Raw genomic sequence first — 22,219 nt, 5'->3', positions numbered from 1 at the left:
ATAAAGCCATGATAGCTGAAAACTACATTTTATAATAAAAAACAAACTTAATTCTTAATGCTGGTTAAAATGCTGCTCCCAGCATATGATATACATTAATGCCATTATTGTAGATTATTATATATGAAATTTAAATTTATTATATCTATTGGCTTGTTTTATTTTATAAAACTGTATCATTGTACCATTAAGTTTAGCTGTATTTTATGTCATACATAATATTTTAATAAAGATTTTTTTTATCAAAGTAACACAAGTGGAAAAAAGTCTTAAATGCATGACTTAAATCTTTTAAATTTTAGAAGAGCATCAGTCATGACAGAATTTGTTATTGCAAACTTTATTACAAAAAAATAACACATTTCATTTTTAAACACAACCTAATAACCTTTCGCTTAATGGTTCTGCTCAATAGACCACTGAGACAAGCATCCACTAAAAAACAGTTAAGATTGCACAGTCATCAAAAGGTCTTATATGCTTTCTCTGGCAATAGTTTCATAGCACCATGCAATTCTTTGCATTAATTTTATTTACTGGCAGAAATGACCACAATCATGCTTATTCACACAACCTCCAAGTACTATGTAGTGTCTCATTTTTCCCATCCTGACCCTCAAAACACACACCATGTCAAACGTGTGTAAAACAGTTTGCCATAAAGTATTAAAAAATGTATTTTCTTAAAAAATGTATGAGTATTTTAATCTATCTGTAAAACCCTATAAAACATTTGTTGTATGAAATAAAAGATGCCCTTTATAGTTTTTTTCATTATATTACAAATCGCTGAATTATTGGAATTAATTGCATGCTTTTAACGACTGACAGTTGTCCACGTAGTAATTATATGTATAGAAAATATGCATCAAAAAGACAAATTAACCTTTGCCTACACTGGGTCAAGTCCTGGCTTACTATATATGCATCAAGCTAAATTTGTTAGCAGAGCTTGAGTTTGCCCTTGTTGAGAAGAAGTTCCTCTAGGTAGTGCTGCACCTTTGTCACTGTCATGTAAAGGTGGCTTTCTGGGAACACACTCTCATTCATCTGTACTGCTGGTTTGGGCTTAAGGGGACACTCCATTGAGAAGGCGAGGGAGCGCACCCTTCCTTCCAAGCTGGAGACATCAGCCTGAATCTGGATGAGGAAAGGGTGCTGCTGCAGTTCAATATCCAAAACTCCAAGCTCATGGCTTATATTACTTAGTCCTACAATGGAAGGAGGGGGAACACCTATCGGTGAAGCCAGCAACTAAGAATAAAAAAAAAAATACGTAAGCTTAGTTTAATATTGAATAAAAACATTCCTCAATGAGAAAATTTAGGCAGAAAACAGTATACGCAATGAAAATAAACAGCAAATCGCATTAACATAAAAATAATCAATATATTGGTACCTTTAGTTTCTTAATGTGGACAAGGGTTATCTGAGCAATGTTTACAATGTTGTGTATGGTGTTTCTGATGGATTCTCCCTTTGTGAGAAGACTAGTGCTCTGATGAGCTGCCATAAGAAAGACGCAGAGAAGGGCCAGAATGTTACGCATCCTAAAAAGGAAAAATGAATTCATTAAATAGACAAAAAGAAAAAAGCCATATAAAAAAAGACATAATAAAAACATGCAGAAAAAAAAAGTATAACCTTAATAACGTCTTCCTCTGGATATTTTTTGCATTTACTGTGGGGAAAAAAAATCTAATCTCTTACCTGGATTTCTTGAAATGTGCTCCTCTAACTGGCTTCTTTGCAGGTTTCCAACATTTAAATAGTCTGCCCTGAACTTGAGTCTTGCCTCGGTCTGTTCTCCTCCTCTATCCCCCCCACGATACATCTTAAACGTAAGTCTGACCCTTGTAGGTCAACTTCTTAACATGCACTGATTAAAAAGGAAATTCCCATTAAATATCAATAAGAAAACAGATCACTCTGACTCAGACACAAGTGTTCTTATTTTTTTTCCCCCTACGATGATCATTAACAATGTTAGTATAAGCCAGTTGTTAATGTAACACTTTAATCTTAACTTTGAGTTACTGGAAAATGTGTAGGCAGACTGGCACAGTGCAGAGTGCATGCAGTACAGCTGTTTAAAAGAAAATGTGTATGTAGTGCTATTTGAACTTTTCATGTTTAGTATAAGTGAGTCATCCTATCAGCTCTTGTTCTAATATTTGTGATAAACAGTTGTGAGTTGCAAAATGTCTGCTGGAAAAAAATTTGATGCAGTATGGAAACAAATAACGGTATATCGGTATGATTTTGAATTTTGAATGTTGTCTTGGTGTTACTGTGACTCATCTGCGTGTGTGAAAGGGAGTATATTCTGTTCATTCTTTTCATTTTACCATTATTTGTCTTCAGTCAGAGCTTCACTTCATTGAGAGTTCACTAGCCGTGATCAGGAATGGAATCAGTAATAAAACCAGTGACGGCATGAGAGTTAAGTGGAACAGTGTGGAAGATCCTTGAACACTGAAACCTTTGAATCTGCAGATGACTGGAAAACCACTAAAATCTTGGACTTCAAACCTTTACAGGGTACCGTCGAGGTAAATAGACCGTTTTATCTGATTGCTTCCGTGTTTGTTTTCTTTGTTGATAGCTATTTTACATGTTGACAAGCTATTTTCTGGGTTGTCTGTTTAGGTTCTCAGTTAAGTTCTCAGGTCATGGCAGAACGTCTTTTTGTAAGGCAGGGATAGCATGTCTGTAACTAAATTAATTCACTGAATCGTGTTCTCTATACATGTAAATATACCTATACTTCTTTTTATGTACCACACAACAGAAGCTTAAAACCGAAAAAGCAAGAAAATGCAAGAGAACACACTTTTTGTAAGTCAGATGCGTCATTGCAGGGATAACATGTCTGTAACTAATTTAATTCACAATGAATCATTTTCTCTGTACCTGTAAACAATCTTCATAACATACATATGACTTATTCCTAATGCACTGAAAACTTCTCTGGCTGACCAGTAAATTTGTGTAAGGGGGTATAGAAAAACTGAGCAATAGAGTGTTTCAGATATTTTTTTAAAAAGCATTTGATATCTGCTTTAGTCTAAATATTTAAGTTGCGAGTTGAACTTCCCGGGTTTGCAGGTTTAGGAAAATGTGGGTAATAACAATATCTTTATTCACCCCTGTCCTAATAAAACCCTGCACATTCACTTTAGCTTACTTCTTAAAACATCCTTAAATCATCCTTTGTTGGTAGAAACTTTCTCTGTCAACAAGAAGAAAAATATTACAGTGAAATCTTCAAACTAAATGTATATATATATATACACATACATACGTGTGTATGTATATATATATACATTTAATTTGAGATATAAATTTGAAGTATATATATGTGTGTATATATAATATATCTTATATATATATATTATATATATATATATATATATATATATATATATATATATATATATATATTATATAATTCTTAAATATATTTCTAATGTATATTTTTTTTCAAATTAATATTGTATATATATATATATATATATAATATATATATATATATATATATATATATATCATACGTGTATATATATATATATATACATACGTGTGTATATATAATATATAATATACATACGTGTGTATATATATATATATATATACATACGTGTGTATATATATATATATATACATACGTGTGTATATTTATATGGAATATCTTTGTGAAGAAGGTAATCAGTCCTTAAGCTGATCATGTTGACAGCTTATAATAATAATTACACTATAGTAATTATGTTTATTATAATAATAACAACCACAATTAATCTGAGCTGGTCTTCAAATTAAAGAGACTGAGTTCTTTGGAAAGATGACAGTCACAGATAATGAAAGTTGAAAATAAAAAGAAAACACAATGCTCCATAATTAAGCTGTATTTATGCAACTTTCTGTCTTACTATCTAACAAACTTGTGGTATATAAAGGCAATTTTTCCCATCTTTTCCTGACAGAAAAGTGGATAATTATATGACATATTCCACTAAACAGATTCTTCTTTTTTGCTTTGTTCACTTTTCTTTTCTTTTCACAAGCACAGCTTGGCTGGATTTGTCATCATGCATCAATCTTCCCTTAAACTCAGAGGTCATACCAAGCCGATCCTATAGTTGCTGATGCCCATAATTTTAATCGTTGTTGGTAATATATTGAGATGGTACGTATCATAATATGTACTCCACGTTGCTCCTTTGTATTACAGAAATAACATAGTGCAGATGGAAATACTTTGTTTTTAAAGTAGATGATACATTGAGGCAAAAATGGGCAAGTGGGAGGAGAAAACTGGAAAGTGTATTCAGGTCACTTCCAGTAAGTTAACATGACAGAGCACCAAGTGAATTTGACCTTTACCACCCATACTTGGCTTTTTGAAACCAAGTGACTCGTCTACAAAGGAAATAGTTGTGGTTTAACACACATGACTAAAGCATTATTGCATGATTGCAGAGGATTTAAACCTCCCAAAAGATTAGTCATCGCAGACAGGATTCACAGGACTGACCTTTAAAAAGAAATCAGCTATTAAAATGAAATGTTCTGGCCTCCTTTTGTCAGCTTTATATGTGATATCACTTACCTCACTTAGCTCACTTTCAACCTGCTCTTTGTAAATCACTTTTCCCACAGTTTTATATACATTTAATATCATGGTCCTGGGTCTTTGACCCAGCGTTTTGAGTTTTGGGATGTTTTGAGTTTTGTTGCGATCTTGTGATTATTTCTTCTGCATTAAAAGATGATTCAAGTTTATACTTTGTACTCTTTAGTTAGTTCTTCATAAGTGCCTCTGAGTTTGTTATCTATATTCCTTTATCATAGTTTCTTGTGTTATAATGTTAGTTTTGTGTCTCAGCTTTGTCTCTGTGTCTTGTCCTCTGCGTCTGCTATGGAACATTACCTCTCTGTCTAACCAGTCGTGTCCCTATTTGGTTTCTTAGTCCTTGTCTCAGTGTTTGTTACTTCCTGTTTTATTTTGATAGGCTCTTGTCTTGTATGAATTCTTAGTTTTGCTTCCCTCGTGGTGTTAGTCAGATTCCGTTCATCTATGTTCCCCGCTGTTTCCCATCTCCCTAATTACCTGGTGTTTACATATAGTCTTACTCTCCATTTGTTCTTTGCTGTGTTGTCCCTCTTAGTTGTGTCTCTCCATGTTTTGTCTTTTTAATCAAGTATTATTGTTTAGTGTTTTGTTAGGGCTTACAATAAAGCTGTTTTTGAGTTTTACGCCTCGACTTCCAAGTCTTGCAGTTGGAAAGCAAATGTTAGTTCCATCAGCCTCACACTACTACATGTGTTGGTTCCAACACCATGTAGTAGTCAATGTTAGCATGCTAAACATCATCACATGTTAGCATATTAGCATACTAAACATCATCACATGAGTGCAGTGCAACTGCTGTGGTTACTAAAGCCTCCTTTAGTATGAGTTCCTGCAACATACTAAAATTAACTTCAATTTGTTTTAAAAAGCTAAAGCTTCACTTAACTTTACCTCTATTAATAGATAAAAATAAATGATCAAAGATCAGTAGGAAAAATTGGCCTTGTCATTTAAATTTGAATATTTCTCTGAAGTATAGAGACATGAGAAAGTACCCCCACTTTCAATTGTAATGTTTTATGTGTTAGGACATAATAAAGATAACCTAGCCCTTAGAAGGTCATGTAATTAGTGAAATACAATCTCAGATTGTGCTCTATAAAAGCACAAGTTTTGCTAGCTTGGTCAGTAGCATGCAGGTGTATGGTAGCACAATGCCAATGAGGAAAGACACCAGTAAAGATCTTAGAGAAGCAATTGTTGCTACAGTAAGAAAGAATATGCATGAGTGGAACACATTCAAGACAGTTGGCAATCTGCCCAGGAGTAGAAATCCCTGCAAATTCGGCCTTGACTCAAGGTCAGCTTGTCCAATGCTCAGAAAAACTGCAAAAAACCCAAGAGCTAAATCATAGACCCTACAGGCCTCTGTTAGCATGTTAATGTTAAAGTTCATGACAATAACATTAGAAGGTTTGGAAGCGTTGCCAGAAGAGAACCCTCTCCTTTAAAAAGAATATGGCAGCACAGGTTAAGTTTGCAAAGCTGCCTTCGACCAAACCACAGGACTTATGGAGCAATGTCCTTTGGACTGATGAGACCAAAGTGGAGATATTTGGCCAGAACACACCACACCACATTTGCAGAAAATCGAACACAGCACGGGTCATCATAAGGACACTGATTTCAAAACAGCAAATCATACAAAAGAATAAGTGAAAAAGACAATATTTAAGATGTCTCAATGGCCCAGTCAAAGTCCAAATCTTAACCAGATTGAATGAAAGAATAAATGAATGACTGCAAACCTCAATGAATGGAAGCAACATAGTAAAGAAGAGTGGGACAAAATTGCTCCACAATGATGTGAGCTACTGATGAAGTCATTACTTCAAGTTATGGTTGCTCAGGGTGCCTCTACTTCCTATTGTATCATGCAATCCCTTTAGTTTTTCACACATTTCTGCATTCTTCATTCTTAGATACGTTTTTGTTGACTACATTATGACAGAGTAATACATGATGTGATGTTGTTCATCTGAGGTTGTATTTACCTACTTTTAAGACCTGAAAGAAAACTGTATATGTAAATATTTCTTAATTTTGTTCTCCCATTTAGAACAAATGAAATATCTCTTATTTTCGTACCTTGATAATATGTAGCTCTCAGTTTCAGATAGTATACCAAAGTTACAAAGTTGTGATCCACTGGCGTGTAATTTTCTTGTCTGAAAATAAGATCACACCTGTGTACTCTATGCATACATTTCTTCCTAACTCTACCTGTGGTATGTGTGATGGTCCCTGTGCCTCCCCGGCCAGCCCAGTGTGGCCACAAGTGTTTGTTGTTTTTCTCTCTCTCCTACCTGTCTGCCTGGGTGGAGCTCTGATTGGGCTCCCGCCCTTGACCCACGCACCTGCAGCTGATCTCGAGTGAATTGCAGTTGATCTCTGGCTCTTCTTAAGGCTGGGGCTCTGAGCTATTCGTCGCTGGAATATTGAGTAACCCTCGTCAGTATTGCCTGGCTTCATTGTGAGTCAGTTGTTCCCGTGCTTGCTGCCTACTTACCCTCGTCTATGTTTATAAATTTATCTGGACCCACCCGTTTCGACTCCTGGACCCCGTGAGTGTGAGTGGGTTGCTCGTGTGAGGAGTGTTTGGACAAGGAGCGGAGCAAGTGTGAAAAAGTGTGTTTCCCCGGCCTATTGATCCCCGGGACCCTGGTGTCCCCCCCTTCACGTGTACATAGCGGAGTGATTAATAAAGTCTGTGCCTGAGTCCGCCCATCACCGTGACAGTATGCACATTTTAATTACATTTCATGTAACTACATTTGTGTGTTCTGATTTCAGAAATCCTAAACTACAGAAAGATAATGATTAAACTGCTAAAGACAACTAACAGATGTGCATGATTCTTTCTTTTGCGTCATTTCCAGAGGTTGGAATAACAATAATTTTTCCACTCCTGCCAGCAGCACAAATACATGGATTTCTTTTCTGCTGAGCCAACTCACAATAAATGAATAGTACTTGGCAAGATTGAGAATAAAAACACAGACATGATCTTTGAAAGTATGTTTTGGTAAATTAAACAAGGCATGAAAGTGTTCACATTTACAGCCTTTTACCGTAATCTTGTGTTGAATACCTCATAGGGAGGAGACTGCCAGTATGCATTTGGACATACTGAGTAAGGTTTCTATCAACCCTTAATCCCTGTGAAAACATTTCAGGAAGAAACTTTACTGTTAAGAATTATTCTGTGCTTTTTAAAATTCTTCCGTTAGTCTTTGTAACAGAGATCCATGTCTTGCAGTTCTCAATCCATCCTCTGGATGGCTATACTCACCCAGAGATGAGCGGTTTCCCCGTTTGTTTTGACTCTCGGCACAGTGTAAAATTCTTCCCTTGTTATGAATTTTCTTTCGAGCTTTAAATCTTCTATGAAACACAACATCGCAGCATTTAAGTCCTTGAATTTTTAAAGGGTCTTATTTGTGAATTACAATAAACTACATTTCAAACAACTGTGTGGTGTTTTCCAGGTATTTACTGTAGTTAGTTTGAATGTATTTCACTTTAACCTGCTATTGGGATTTTTTACCTTTTATGCACACTATTCTTATGTTATGCTATAAAATAAATCAATTATCTCTGCAAGAGGATATACATTTTAAACAAAAAAAAACAAAACGTAGCAACTATGTAACAACCTAGCAATTTACTATTCCTAGATAAATCTCACTTTTTATACTTATCAGGTCCAACTAATCCCGGCTACCGGTACATAGGATACATTTTATCCCAAACCAGAGTTCATGTGTCACCAGGTTAACTTTTCTATGGCACTCGTTTCTTTTTCTTAACATCTGTGTTAACATCTTTTTGTAATTGTGCAAGTTTAGGAACTAATTTCAGTGTCTAGTGTATTGAAATTTAAATCTTTACATGTGACTTTTAGTCTTTATTGAAGGCAAGAGTAAAATTACTTTATGGTTCACTATTGTAAAGACAAGAATAATGCCACACATTTACTTTCCAGGCATTTTCTTCTGTATATGATTATCCAAAGCTACTGATATAAAGAAAAATGTGTAATACCAGACAATAAATAAATAAATAAATCCTTATCTACCATCTCTTGCCTGTGGTTACCAATTCAATTTACTCCATTACAACTGAAAGGAGCCAAAGTGCATCCACCAACCTACATCCCTATCATGGATGAGGCACTGCTCTATTTCCCAAGGCTATGCGTGACACACAAATTTAACTGTGAATCTCTAGCTCCAATCAGAAGGTCAGTCAGAGACTTGTTTGGTCATTTAGTAGTTGCAGAGGCCCTTGTGCAAAAGCACGTCACTCCTATTAGTCTTTTTGATACTGTAACAACCCACAAGGCAGGACAAGTGGATGACTTCATCTGGAATTTGCTGGCGTTGTTCTTTCAGGCTTAAAAATAGAAATAAAATTAAATTCTTGATATTTTTAGGAGCTGGATTCTTAAACGTCACTGATACACCTTGTGAAACAAGAGTTAGAAATCACAACCCATTCATTCATCAATCACCAACAGAGAAACAAGTGTAGTTTAATATCCTGCACATATGAATATGTTGCCGAAATAACTAATCAAAACTACGCAATGCTTACAGTTTGGACACTGGATTGACAAAAACACAACACAATACTCCATCAAAATTTTATTTCAGCTATATTTAACAAGGCACAACATTTAACAGGGAACATTCACGTTACTACAAGGAAGCTTCTAGAGGTTTTGAAAGGAAAAGAAATAGAAAAGTGTCAAAGGAGTAGAAGGGTGCAAAAAGTTGATCACTGCCATAACCATAAGGGACAAGCTCATCAGCATAACATCACTTAACATGTTCTCCTAATTGTAATTGCTCATGATACCGTAAAGAATGCCTCGTGCACCCTCGTGTGCTATATGCAGGCATAAAAACGCTCCCCAAGCGATGAAGTCACATGGCCAGTGAAGTGCACAGAAAGTGCCTCGGGTTTTGATGTATAAAAAGTACATTGTGAAGGCTTGTGGCATTGGCAGGATAAATAATCATGTTTATGTAACACATAGAACGTCAAAGCCTTGGAGCTACACAACAATTTCCTCTTAGCTTATTTAGTCACTATTTACATCCTGTTAATGCAGTTTCTGGGGTTACATTTTAAAATGTATGTCTCAATGAGAAAATGCCATCCTATTAGTTCCTTCTACAATAGTACACCACTATACGGTAGCATGAAAATATGAGGAAGGCATAGATGCACTTGGAATACACTGAAAGTGTACAAAGGATCAGACAGTCATAAATGCCTTACCCAATCATGTTGTATTTCTCTATGCACTTTCATAAACAACTGACTAGGCAGAGACGATAAAAAATCATTGAACGTGTACAACACAGTCTACATAGGAATGCATGAAGACAGCATCTGTTGAAGATTCTTCTAGTAACATATATAAGTGCCAACATATGTAAAAGAAATAATGCATTATTTGCATTGCATGACAAAGAAAAAGCAAAAGTGTTCCACATTAATGAGATATGACAGATCTAAGTGGGAATTTTTGGGGTTTTTTTGTCAAATCTGACAAAGTAAGACAAGTTGCTACGTGGATTACACTGCCTGGTGTGTCTAAACTGGCACACTATAAGATTTTTCCCAGAAAGAAATTTGATATTAAAGCTCACTTTGGAAAGTGGAGCTTTACCAGACTGATGAATAAAGCTCGTGTCTCTTTCTTGCTGTTTCTTACTGTAATAAGATTCTTTCCGATCTGATTTTTCTCAGGTTGCAGACATGTGTTGTGCCACATCCTGCATTAAGCTTCTAAAATTCTTCCAATTTAAAAAGGTAAGTTCTTCTGTTTTGAACCAATCAAAAGCCACAACTTGCTTAGGTTCTTAAAGCAACTCAATGCAATCAATATATAGTGTCCTCATTTCAAAACTCACAGGGAAGATATGCAATGATTTATCAGAAAGAAAAAAGGGTGATTTCTGCTTCAGATGCCAGAATCCAGTGCAGATACTTTTTGGGGTAAGGGCTTCCTGGCTACTGCCTTAGGAACAGCAAGCCCAGACCGCAAAAAGACCCACAAAGGACAGTTTTGATCCTTTGTTCCCTATGAGAATGTCCACAGCACCTAGAGAAAGACATAAAAACCCAAATATGAGAGAAGACTATAAGACACATCTCCCTCAAAAAGTGCAGTTTCTGCATAGTAACCAAAAAATCTTTCTAATTGTTCTTTTAATTGTCTTGGAATATTGTGCAGAAAGCAGAACAACTGTGGGTTTGTGTCCACTAACAATAAACTGTGAATTGTTGATTTTAGACTTGCATTTCAGAAATGACTTTAACACTCCACGGTGTGGATAATCAAACAGCAGTTAGCAGTTTCAGTCATCATGGTCGGGAAGACCACTGCTCGCACGCTCTCTGTTTAACAAGTCTTGGTCAAAACGCAGACTGACGAAGAAATGGTTTGGATGTCGTGAATTTATAAAACATGTGTTCGTGTTTTTAAAGGTGGTTGAAGTAAAAAGCCCTGAATGATGGAAAATGACAAAGAATATGACAAAATGTAGAGTCGATGTCTTCCACATTAGTAAAGCGTACAGGGAGATAGAGCTGAAACAAGCCATTCTAGTCTAGCTCTACATTTCTGTATCAGCTTGATCAAATGTTAAACTACTAGCTGAATTTGCCTATTGGTCAGTTCTTAATCTAATCTCTTCTGCTTTGGTAGCAACACAGTGTACAACCAACACTAACATGACTACATTTAAGAGGGTAAGATTCAGTGTATAACTGGACATTTAATGTATGATTTCTTTTTAAATAGGTAGCTGGAGATCTTGATAAATGCAGAATCCTAAGCATGCAAAGGTTATGGATTTCCACTGTGGAAATTTTATACTGCCAGGTTTAGAGTTTAATAGAGTTTAATTTAAAGAAAATTAAGTAGCTATCTTTTTTTTAATTTTAACATAAACCAGGGGGCCAAGGCGCTCTGGTAAAAAAAAATACAAGTTCTATATAGGGATGCACCGATACCGATACTGGTATCGGGTATCGAGGCTGATACTGTAAAATGTGTGTGTACTCATACTCATAAAAGTATGAACCGATACTAACTTATTTCATTAATCAGAGGGTGGCTTGTCATTTTTTTGTAGTTTTTTAGATTGGCCACTAGGGGGACATCCCGCGCTAAACAGGCACAGGGTTAGACGAGTCAGACTGGCAGCTCCAGATAAAAAAAGAGAAACTGGAGGCTGCTGTAGCTAGGCTAAACAAAATGTCAGCAGTGTGGACCGGAACAGCCAACTTTAACTCAGGTTTTGGAAAAGCGATGAAAAATGTCAAGAGAAAATCCACGGGCAGTTAAAATAACAGAGGCTCTGACTCATTTTATCGCTCTGGATGAACAGCCAATGCCAGTCGTGGAAAACATAGGATTCTTCTCAGCATACTCGAGCTGCGATATGAAATTCCCAGCCGCCCACACATCAGGGAGATAATGGTGCCAAAACTTTCTAAAGTGGTAAAGACAAGCAGTGTGTGCGCGATGTCAGTCTTTGGTTTAACGGCACAGTGGACTGATGATCCACGGACAGATGGGGAGTTCGTTCGTCAATGCCAAATACTTTCGTTATTTTGTTTGTTTGTTTACAATATGGACACTCTGCAACAATTTAAACGTTTATTTTATTCTCAAACCTAATTTGTATTTAGTTTATTCCAAACAGAAGTGTTTATTTATTATTCTGAAAGCTCGAGACAGTGCCAATAGTTCAGTGATATTTTGTTAAATTACAATGTGGAGACTGCAATAATTTAACAGAAGTACTTATTTTTCACTTGAAATCTTTTTGTGGTCATTTTTACTAAGATATTATTTATTATCGGCAGAGAATAAAATAAAACCTGTCTTCCAATTCATTGCGTGTGTGTGCGTGTGTGTGTGGGTGGTAGAAGTATCAGTTTTTGTACTCTGTACCGGCAAGTACTCAGATCCAAGTATCGGTATCGTATCGATTTGAAAAAATTGGTATCGTTGCATCCCTAGTTCTATATATATCCTCCTCAATAGATAGATAGATATATAGACAGACAGACAGACAGACAGACAGATAGATAGATGGATAGATAGATAGATAGATAGATAGATAGATAGATAGATAGATAGATAGATAGATAGATAGATAGATAGATAGATAGATAGATAGATAGATACACACACACACACACACACATACGTTAAAACTATATGTATGTATTTATGTACAACCAGAAGCTTTATATGGCTTTAGGAATGAAACAAAAGGGTTGATCACAAGATCTTCTTCTAATAACACACAGTCTCTCCCTTATTCTATCAGCAAAAGATCAAAAAGAAGTAGCTGTAATTTTTCCTCAGATGGAGATGACAGATGGAGAAAGGTTCAATATTATGCAAACTTTAAGTTGAGAATTCCTGATGGCACTGCAAGAGACGAAAAATTAAATGAGCTTTTGACACCACCCATTCACTTCAGTGCAAGCAGGGCAACGTGGCACCCCAGTGGCTGAAAATTAGGTTGTCATTCACACAGATGTCGCAACGGACAGGAACTGTAATTGTGGACCTGGCGTGGTCTTTGATGTTCTTGGTACATTTTCAAAGAGCAACATTGTCACCGCTTAGTGATGATGAAACTGGTGTGCAACCATCTTGTACTCCACTAATTCTTTAGCCCTCTTGCCAAAAAGGACACGGGTCGGCATATTTGCTTGGTTCTTTCACCTGATAAGTCAAGTCTTCATTGTTGGCCTTCAGCGCCACATAACTTTTGACTAATCTCAGCTGGACACTAGTGAGCTTACATAGTCCCGTCCTTCAGGGAACAATGGGATCTCTTTTTCCTCAAACTAATCCCACTATCTCCACATTCAAGATCTTCAGCTTTCGATAATCCTGCACATGCCTTTCCAGGAAATGAAAACATTCACGTTTTCCTTATATTTAGAGCAAAAAGTTCAGTGAACATCGCTTTCTTTTGAGTTTGGTTTCTCAAAACGAAGGTCAGCGTTTATATAGCTGCCCACTAACAGAATGTCTGAAGTGAACATTGTTATGTAGCCTGATCATAAAGACTACAGTCTACTTTTGAGAAAAGTTTATTGTTTAACATTACATTTCTGTCACACGCAGAAACAATAATAGCTCTTTTCAATCCCATGTGACTCACAGAAAAATGACCATCACTAATAAATCTCTGATTCAGCTTCAATCAGCTGCAAATGTGTCAAACCTCTCAGACCAAACTACCTTAACAAACTATCAAAAAGCTCTAAAAGGCTAAATTAGACAAATAAACCTCAGAGATATAAAAAACCTATATGAAATATAATACAGCAGCCACCATATTATATCAGTATGCCTTACTATGTGAAGGCGACAGTGGTAAAAGTAATAATTTAGCTGCATTTTTTTGTACAGTGGTATTCAGGTACACAGGTAGCTGATTTAAATATGCCACACCCTTTTTGAAACTAAACAACTACCTGCAGAGCCACCACCTGCTGAAACTCATAACTGCTCCTGCTGAAGGCTACAGATAACGTGGTGCAACAGGGCTAATCGCATAAACTTTTTATATACAGTCTCTTGGTCAACGTTTGGTTTGATCCTCTGGTTTTCAACATTTACTAACAACAAAATACAATGAAATGCTGTTTCACACCATTTTTGTTTAACACTAGTCTTGAAAAAAAAAGCTTCATGCTGTAGTCAATTTCATTACCTATAAACACAGTGAGAATTTAGTTTTAAAAAGTAAGAAATAATATAAACACAATATGAACAATTCACACAGCTCAAATCATGCAGACAGCATTGCCAGTTTCATGAATGTAGCAACAATAATAAGAGTAATAATAATAATAAGAGTAATAATAATAATAATAATAATAATAATAATAATAATAATAATGACGATGATGATGATAATAATAATAGTAGTAGTAATAATAATAGTCATAATAATGCATATTCATCAAAGACTATGGGAAATATTTTGAAGATGTGCATGCAATGATCGGTACAGGAAATATTCTTGGATGTGCAGCATGAAAAAATGATCTGAAATAAAGATCCACCTCAAATCTAGAAAAAACAAAGAGAAAGTCTAGTGAGACAGTCCACACAAGCTAAACTATGAGTCCAGCTCCATAGACCATAAAATTTCACGCTCCAGTAAAGAACAAGTTCATAAAAAGGGGGTGGGGTGCTTTAAAAACGGCTTTTGTGGTGTGTACTGAGAAGGCACGAACAGCACACGACCACATCTGGACGACAGGGCCTTTGCCTATGGGTGTTACATCAAGCCCAGGGCGGATAGGGACCAGCACACTGGACCATCTGCACACGTAGGCATCTGCCACACTTACCTCACCACATGCGTCATATGTGAGGGGGGGGGAAGTGTCACAGTTTCTGCTCTTCTCTAAATATATCTTACTTTCTCCCAACTAATCTCATATACGATTGAAAGCGATGGAAGATAGGGGGTTCTGATCGTTTACTTACTTAATGAATGCAACGATGATGGGGCTCCATTCATCTCATTTTCGTAGTGTCGGTTGCGCAGGCCCTCAGCCACTTTAGGATCTCCTTCTTAACAAAAGTTGCAGAGGCAAGCCGACCTTTACAGCAAAGAATGACTAGTCCAGTGTTCACAGAAACAACAACAAAACCCCACAGCGCCTAAAAACGATGGGTGAAAGAAGAGCGCTCTCCATGGTCCTGAAATGTACAAGTAATCTATCCATGGTGCTGAAACCAGCTCTTCCCCGCGTGGTGAACGCCCTGCACCGGAGCTCAATTTGTGGAAAGACTGGAAAGTGGAGTTGGTTAAAAACGAGGCTGAAAACCCCCCCACACACAAAGGATAAAAAAAAAAAAAAAAAAAAAAAAGAAAGAGAGAAAGAAAAAGAAAGAAAGAAGAAAAGAAAAAGAAATTTAAAAAGGCAGGCAAACAAGAGCCAACATGTCGATTTGTAATCTGCGGGACGAACTGATCGTGCATGAACTGGCACTTGTTGCCATAACGCATTTGAAAGCCGGCAAAGTGGGCAATATTTGTATGCGTGCGCGAGCGCGTGCATCGGCGGAAAGGGAATCTTTGCTATTCCGAGCCAAAAAAAGAAGTAACGTTACTTATTCTAGGTTCCACGCGCACGACTGCCCCCCTTCCCCCCACCTACACACACGCGCGCGGCTATGAAAAGTAGCTTCTTGGTAAACGACGATCAGCCAGCTCAATTTCTATAGATAGCTCGATCTTAATGAAATTCGCCGGAATCGTTTACATTCACTCTCCAAAACTGATGCAAGATGTTGGGTGACTGGCATTGCAATTAGACCGCTTGCAAGTATCGCATTGATCCTTTTAATGGTGTTTCCAGTGTTTGAAAGATTACGGCCAGTCGTCGGAATTGTAATTATAGATAGTAAAATGTATTTCCTCCCGGTGCACGCTCTCTGTCAGCGGTGAATATGTGCAGAATTGCTGTTGCATCGGAATAGCAGGACTGTAGACAGAGCACGTCCACCGTTGCGGTTAATGATAAAGAATTGCAATCAACTCGGTGGAAGTCAACACGAAGACACTTTTAGTTTAATATCTTTTCCACCACCCCCCAAGCCAACCCCCCACCTCTCGCTCCTATCATCACACATCAACACGTCTCCCCTCCGGAGGAAGCACCGGCCACTCACGCTTCACCATCAAACTCTAGGGAGGGGGTGGTGGTGGTGTAAATTTCTCAATGGCTCTGTACACAGCAACACAGTCGATAACCACGAAAACGGAACGGCAGGTTGTTGTTTTACTTACTTCAACAATAAGCAAAGAGGATATAATAAAATATAATAAAAATAGAATGGGCTCACCCAGTCATCACCGATCCGAGGAAGCGTGCATCATTTTTCTCTCGCCCTCCCGCCCCCCTTCTTTTTTCCCTCCAATAATCCCTGGGAATTTGAACGGCACCCATTGATATGCAGCAGTAGCCCCCCCGCCCCCTCCCTCCATCCTTCCTCCTTCTCCTCCTCCCTCCACCCCCCTCTCGCCCTCCCTCCGTCATTTCTCTCGCCAGACGTCAGTCGCATTGCCTCCCATTCATTTTCGCTCTACATTTATTTTTATTTCTGTGCATTTCTTAATCTTAATCCATTTTGGTCCTCCTCCCTCCTCTCCGGAAAATGCTGCAAAACCTCTAATGGAAGCCACTCAATTCCTCCAGTCTGCTTCTTGCTGGTGACCTGCATTGACGTCATTGCGTCATTAGGTTTCCCCTGGAAACACGGGAGAACCAAAAATAGAAGCACATTAATTCAGACCCCAAGCTGGGGGAGGGAGGAGGTTGGGGTAAGGGGTAGTTGGAAGGGGCTGTTTTCGACGACTATTTCGTTCAAATAATCCATATTCTGACCCTCGCTGGACACACACACACACTCACACACACACACACACACACACACACACCCTTCTCTTGGCTTTCTTGTGGAGTCCCAAGATAAGAAATTAAGAATTTTTTTTTTTAAATGTATTTGGTCAATGCCCACCTTTTGGAAGCAACGCACTGTTTGCAGCTTTTGTCGCATTTCCAGGACACAATGCGATAAATTTTCCTTTTTGATACAACCTCTGTTTTTTCTGTATAATCTTCTGCAGTGAACCTGAGAAGCTACAATAAGTAAATAAAAGAGGTCTTTACATCTACATAACGTTAAAAATCGTGTTTGTTTTATACATTTGAGGATTATATATTTACTTAAATTTTCTCTCTCTCTCTCTCTCTCTCTCTCTCTCTCTCTCTCTCTCGCTGTCAATATAAAATATATCATATATATTATATATATATATATATATATATATATATATATATAACACCCAGCACGCCCCTGCGGGCGGTTTATCCTTCAAGCTCGGGTCCTCTACCAGAGGCCTGGGAGCTTGAGGGTCCTGCGCAGTATCTTAGCTGTTCCCAGGACTGCGCTCTTCTGGACAGAGATCTCCGATGTTATTCCCGGGATCTGCTGGAGCCACTCGCCTAGCTTGGGAGTCACCGCACCTAGTGCTCCGTTCCATATGTCAGTTCAAAGAGAACATTATACTATATATATTAGTATATATAATATATAGTATATAATATATGATTATATAGTATATATATATATGTATATATATGTATATATATGTATATATATATGCCCGTATCACAGCAAAAATCGTCAAAATGTAATCTAAAGCTCTGGTGTCAGATCCCTCTAAACGTTCGCTTTATATGGTTTATTCTGCTCTTGGCTCTGTATGATGTCATTGAGAGGGAATATCCCATAAATGACCATTTCGGACACATAGCTCTAGCTGTGAGCACAGCGGCCCCACCCATAAGGGGCAGAAGAAAGAGGGCCTAAAGGGAGGGTGGCCTTAAAGGGGGCTTTTTATGCTGATTTCCAGCTCTGTCTTTTTATTCTTAGGTTGTACTAGAGTAGCTGTGAACAGTTTATCAGTTTATCCGCTTTATGAAACAATTCATTTTATCTCCAAACCAGTGTTGTTCTAATTCAATGAGCCTCACAAATAGAAGGCAGGTGGGGCTTGTGTACTCAAAGTCAGCTGAAATGATCATATTAAAAACACCCCCTCCCATCCCTTGGCTCTTTATGGGATCATAAAGAGCAAAAGACAGAAAAAAAAACTTCCTCTGAAATTGAGCTGAACTTTGGTTTGCAGGGGTTGCTTGTAAGACCCACTGACATAACCCCAACCTTATGTTTTGGTGAGAGCCAACACCAGAAAAGGGAGACCTAAATGTACAGTATATGCAAACCATATATTCACTGGCCACTTTATTAAGTACAGCTTGCTGAATGAACCCGCCTTCATTCTTAATAACATATATTCAACAATGTACTGGAAATATTTTTGTCCATACTGACATGATAGCATCACACAGTTGCTGCAGATTTGCGGCTGCACATCCATGACAAGAAGCGCTTGTTGCACCACATCCCAAAGGTGCTCTATTAGACTGGAATCAGGTGACTGTAGAGGCCATTTGAGTGCAGTGAGTTCATTACTATATTCAAGAAACTAGTATGAGATCATCTGAGCTTTGTCACATGCCATATTAATCAGTTGGAAGCTTTCATCAGCAGACACTATTTAGCAACAATCCTCAGGTAGGCTATGGTATTTAAATGATGCTTAATTTATAATAAGGGGTCCAAAGAAAATATCCTCCACACCATTACACCCCCAGCAGCTGTGTGGGGAAATCAGTGGATCAGTAGTTTCTGAAATATTCAGGCCAGCCCGTATGGCACTAACAATGATTTCATGTTCAACATAACCTTTCTTCCACATTCTGATTCTCAGTTTGAACTTCACCACATCTACATGCCTAAATGCTTTGAGCTTTTGCCACGTGATTGGCTTTAGATATTTACCGTAATGGGCAGCTGATGAGCACGTGCTCACATATCTAACAAAGTAGCTGGTGACTGTAGATGTACAGTAGGTGTGACAAAAAATTAGGAAAATCATAATAACTCAACTTAAATATTGGAGGAGCAAAAATGACTTGATTCAGTGCATGAACTGGACTCCAAACGACCTCTATTTTTAAAAAAGAAAGACATAAAAAACACACAGTCAGAAAGAAATGTGAATGAACAAATACTGGTCCCATTAACCATCACTTCTCCCACCATAAGAAAGAAATGGTTATAGCCCCAAAACCAGAAATGCTTTAACAGTACGACACAAACTCACTAATCTCAAGTCAGGCTGTAAACCTTGAGGTCTGCAGGGATCTGGGTTTTGGTTAGTCATCAAAATTTTGGCGACTCGCTCTGTATGAATGATCCATACAGTAGATCATTTCTTTGACATCTTGTACTCTGAGCCCAGAGCGCTGCTGCTTTTAATTTAAACTTTATAATCAGGATTTTACTTTTAATGTCAGGGAGTCTGGGGGACTGCAAAAAGAACATTGAATATCTTCATATCAGTTTGAGGGTACTCTGTGCGTACTGGAAGATTTAGATTTATTAAAGAGGGAATAAAATTTTGTGATATTCATTCATTGTCCATTCATGCACTCAAGTTCCCTTCTTAATCCATTCACATATCCAGGGCAGCCACCTTGCCAGTGACGCAAGGTGCTCCTCTCATTTAATCGCTTTAGCTATATCTATCTGCTCTGATGTTCGAGATCAAGTGAAATGCAGCGCTGCGTGCACCCCTCCCCCCTTTTCAATGCGGACCCACCGTGCACCACCGCTCACATACAGGCACGTGTTCACGTGCACTCTCCAACCTCATAAGATCTGGCTGCTCCCATGCACACTGGCACATGGGTGGTGATGCTGCATTCATGTTATAGCTTTAATGAAAGAAAAAAAAATCACAAAGAAATAATTGAATGCACAAAACAAATTTGTTAAAACATACACTCTAAGACTACAAACAGTGCTAAATGTTTGTACTTTGGCCAAAATCCAAAGCAGTTACAGCCATTATTGCCAAACTCAATGCAACACCCCCTGGAAAAGAAGACAATGCTGTGTTAGTTACTGCTGTGATGCTCTAGCTAATATTCTTATTTTACCATGTCAAATTAAATGTCTTGATGCGTGCTAAATAATCCAAGTAAAGCAATCCCAGAAATGTTGATTTTGTTCATATGGATGCAGTGTTTTCACTGTGTCATCACTCATCCAAGTGACTTCTTGAGTCTCAGCTGACTGCAGGTTTTCCCGGCCTTATAAAGAAATCACTTGGATGAGTGATGAAATATATTTTCCCACTGGAAACGCTGCACCCACAAACAAACAAAATCTACTTACTGGGATCCCAAATTAAACTTTATTCACACTTGAAGGGGTGTACACAAACCTGGCAAGTCATCATCATAACCCTAAAATGACAAATTTCCCTCAGAATTTGGCTGCTGTTATTTAAGCTCATTTGTCCAGTTTTGTCATTCCCAATGCAAAACTGTCATTGTTTGAGATGTGTTTGTCATGTGATTACATAACTTGTCACAAAATTAGACAGAAGACCTAATGATCAAACCTTTACTATTTAGCACTGCCTGATCTCATATGTGGTCAGCAATGTTCCCTCTAATTTTTCATGTGTCTGAGCAAACACACAAACTCCCTGAGCGACCCCTTGGTCTACTGTGAGCAACAGCAGACGTGTGCACTGTGGTCACACCAGCATCGAACCCATCCAGGTTATATGGTTTATTAAAATAATCAAATTACAGCATTTACATTTATGTTAGACTACTTTTAATTAACTGTTCATGACCTGTGTAGGATGTTAACACTATTAGAAGTGAAAAATAATTTGAACTTCAATTTTGAAAACACAACTTTCTTTCTTTTTCTTTCTTTTTTTTTTTTTTATAAAGCTCTGACTTGTATTATCAGTCTGTGGTCTGGGAGAGAGTCCTGTAACTCTCTGTCTGCAAAATACAGTATATAATGACCAATGCTGGGCAATTAATTATATAGTTACTTCTTCAAAAAAGTAACTGAGTTATGCAAGCGACAAAGTTTTTTGCAGCTGTTTGCCTAAAAATGCAGCCAAGGCGTTTTTTAAAATAAACATTTCAAACTATTTACAGAACAATCAGCTGTTCTGCATCAAATTTGATGCCACACAAATTATTTGTGCCAATCCAAAAATAATTTCTGTCCACTATGAGATAAAGCAGAACGACAGTCTGATACCTGCAGGCCTGACAACAGGAGATGTATCACTGCTGTAACACCTGTAACATTCAGCAGTCGCCTCATTGTTCTGACACACACAACAAAATTATTGACTACACTACACACTAACTACACTACACACTAACATCGCAAATCTCTCACATCTCAAAACACCGCCGTCACTCCTAAAACTTCCCCCCTTCCTAAACAACTAGATACCATGTCGCCATATCATTTTTTGATTGGTCGACATAGTACATTTTTCGAAGAATAGGAAAGGGTGGGGTTTTTTGGTTTTGCTCACAGGTGGAGAGCATTCGAGCGTTTTCCTTATGAAACGCCGTTTTTACTGTTTCTTCCCGCAGTAAATATAAACAACAATAGTACTCAGGAAGAAAACCAAACATTGCATATATTTTTATCATAACTCTGGTTTTATGTGGCCTATCAACACAATTGGTATAAAGTCCACAGTTTTTCCGTTAATTGTTCCATCTGTCCTGCTCACATCTCCAATGGTTGTGCACGTTGCCATTAACGTGGCTTCACTCCACATCAGCCACTCCGCTTTGCTAGCTAAAACACCGGTGTCAGCACATAAAGACACTGTCATAGCCTGTCAACAACGTTGATTAGCTGCGTATATACGAATGTGAATCGCATTATTGGCTGGACTATAGGATAAGAATCAGAATCAGAATCAGAATCAGAATGGGGTTTATTGCCAGATGTTGAGGTTTACAACATTAGGAAATTGCTGCGGTGCTTCAGTGCAAACAATAAGAATTAAAGTGCTATGTAGAAAGAAAGATATGTGCATGAGATATACATGA

General features: G+C 37.7%; 1 protein-coding gene and 1 long non-coding RNA gene across 3 annotated transcripts; both read right to left on the bottom strand.

The window, feature by feature from the left end:
• Positions 1–321: 321 nt before the first annotated feature.
• Positions 322–3,272, bottom strand: LOC102295985 (leptin-B). Of its 2 annotated transcripts, XM_005930246.3 has the most exons (3): positions 1,711–3,272; positions 1,400–1,550; positions 322–1,254 (listed from the first exon to the last, which is right to left on the bottom strand). In XM_005930246.3, the coding sequence occupies exons 2-3, from the start codon at positions 1,547–1,549 to the stop codon at positions 943–945; spliced, it is 462 nt and encodes a 153-aa protein (XP_005930308.1). In that variant the 5' UTR covers position 1,550; positions 1,711–3,272; the 3' UTR covers positions 322–942. The 2 variants fall into 2 exon arrangements, with proteins under 2 accessions (XP_005930308.1, XP_014191612.1); XM_014336126.2 differs by having other exon boundaries at positions 1,400–3,272.
• A 5,992-nt stretch (positions 3,273–9,264) lies between these two features.
• LOC121815089 lies at positions 9,265–15,559 on the bottom strand. Its single transcript, XR_006054784.1, has 2 exons — positions 15,180–15,559; positions 9,265–10,748 (listed from the first exon to the last, which is right to left on the bottom strand). It is a non-coding gene; the product is annotated as an uncharacterized LOC121815089 (long non-coding RNA).
• Between the last annotated feature and the right edge of the window lie 6,660 nt (positions 15,560–22,219).

Source organism: Haplochromis burtoni, unplaced genomic scaffold (genome assembly GCF_018398535.1).
Source record: "Haplochromis burtoni strain Fernald_Lab_line unplaced genomic scaffold, NCSU_Asbu1 Contig_131, whole genome shotgun sequence".
Lineage (NCBI taxonomy): Eukaryota > Metazoa > Chordata > Actinopteri > Cichliformes > Cichlidae > Haplochromis > Haplochromis burtoni.
Note: the sequence above shows the minus strand (reverse complement) of the source record. Positions and strands in the feature narration are given on the sequence as shown.

What these genes read in the sequence shown, in the direction of transcription:
- LOC102295985 (XM_014336126.2), bottom strand. Translation starts at nt 1,624, where the DNA reads ATGTTTTTATTATGTCTTTTTTTATATGGCTTTTTTCTTTTTGTCTAT. An exon ending in TCCACATTAAGAAACTAAAG is followed by an intron (nt 1,255 to 1,399) that starts GTACCAATATAT and finishes TTTTATTCTTAG; the next exon opens with TTGCTGGCTTCACCGATAGG.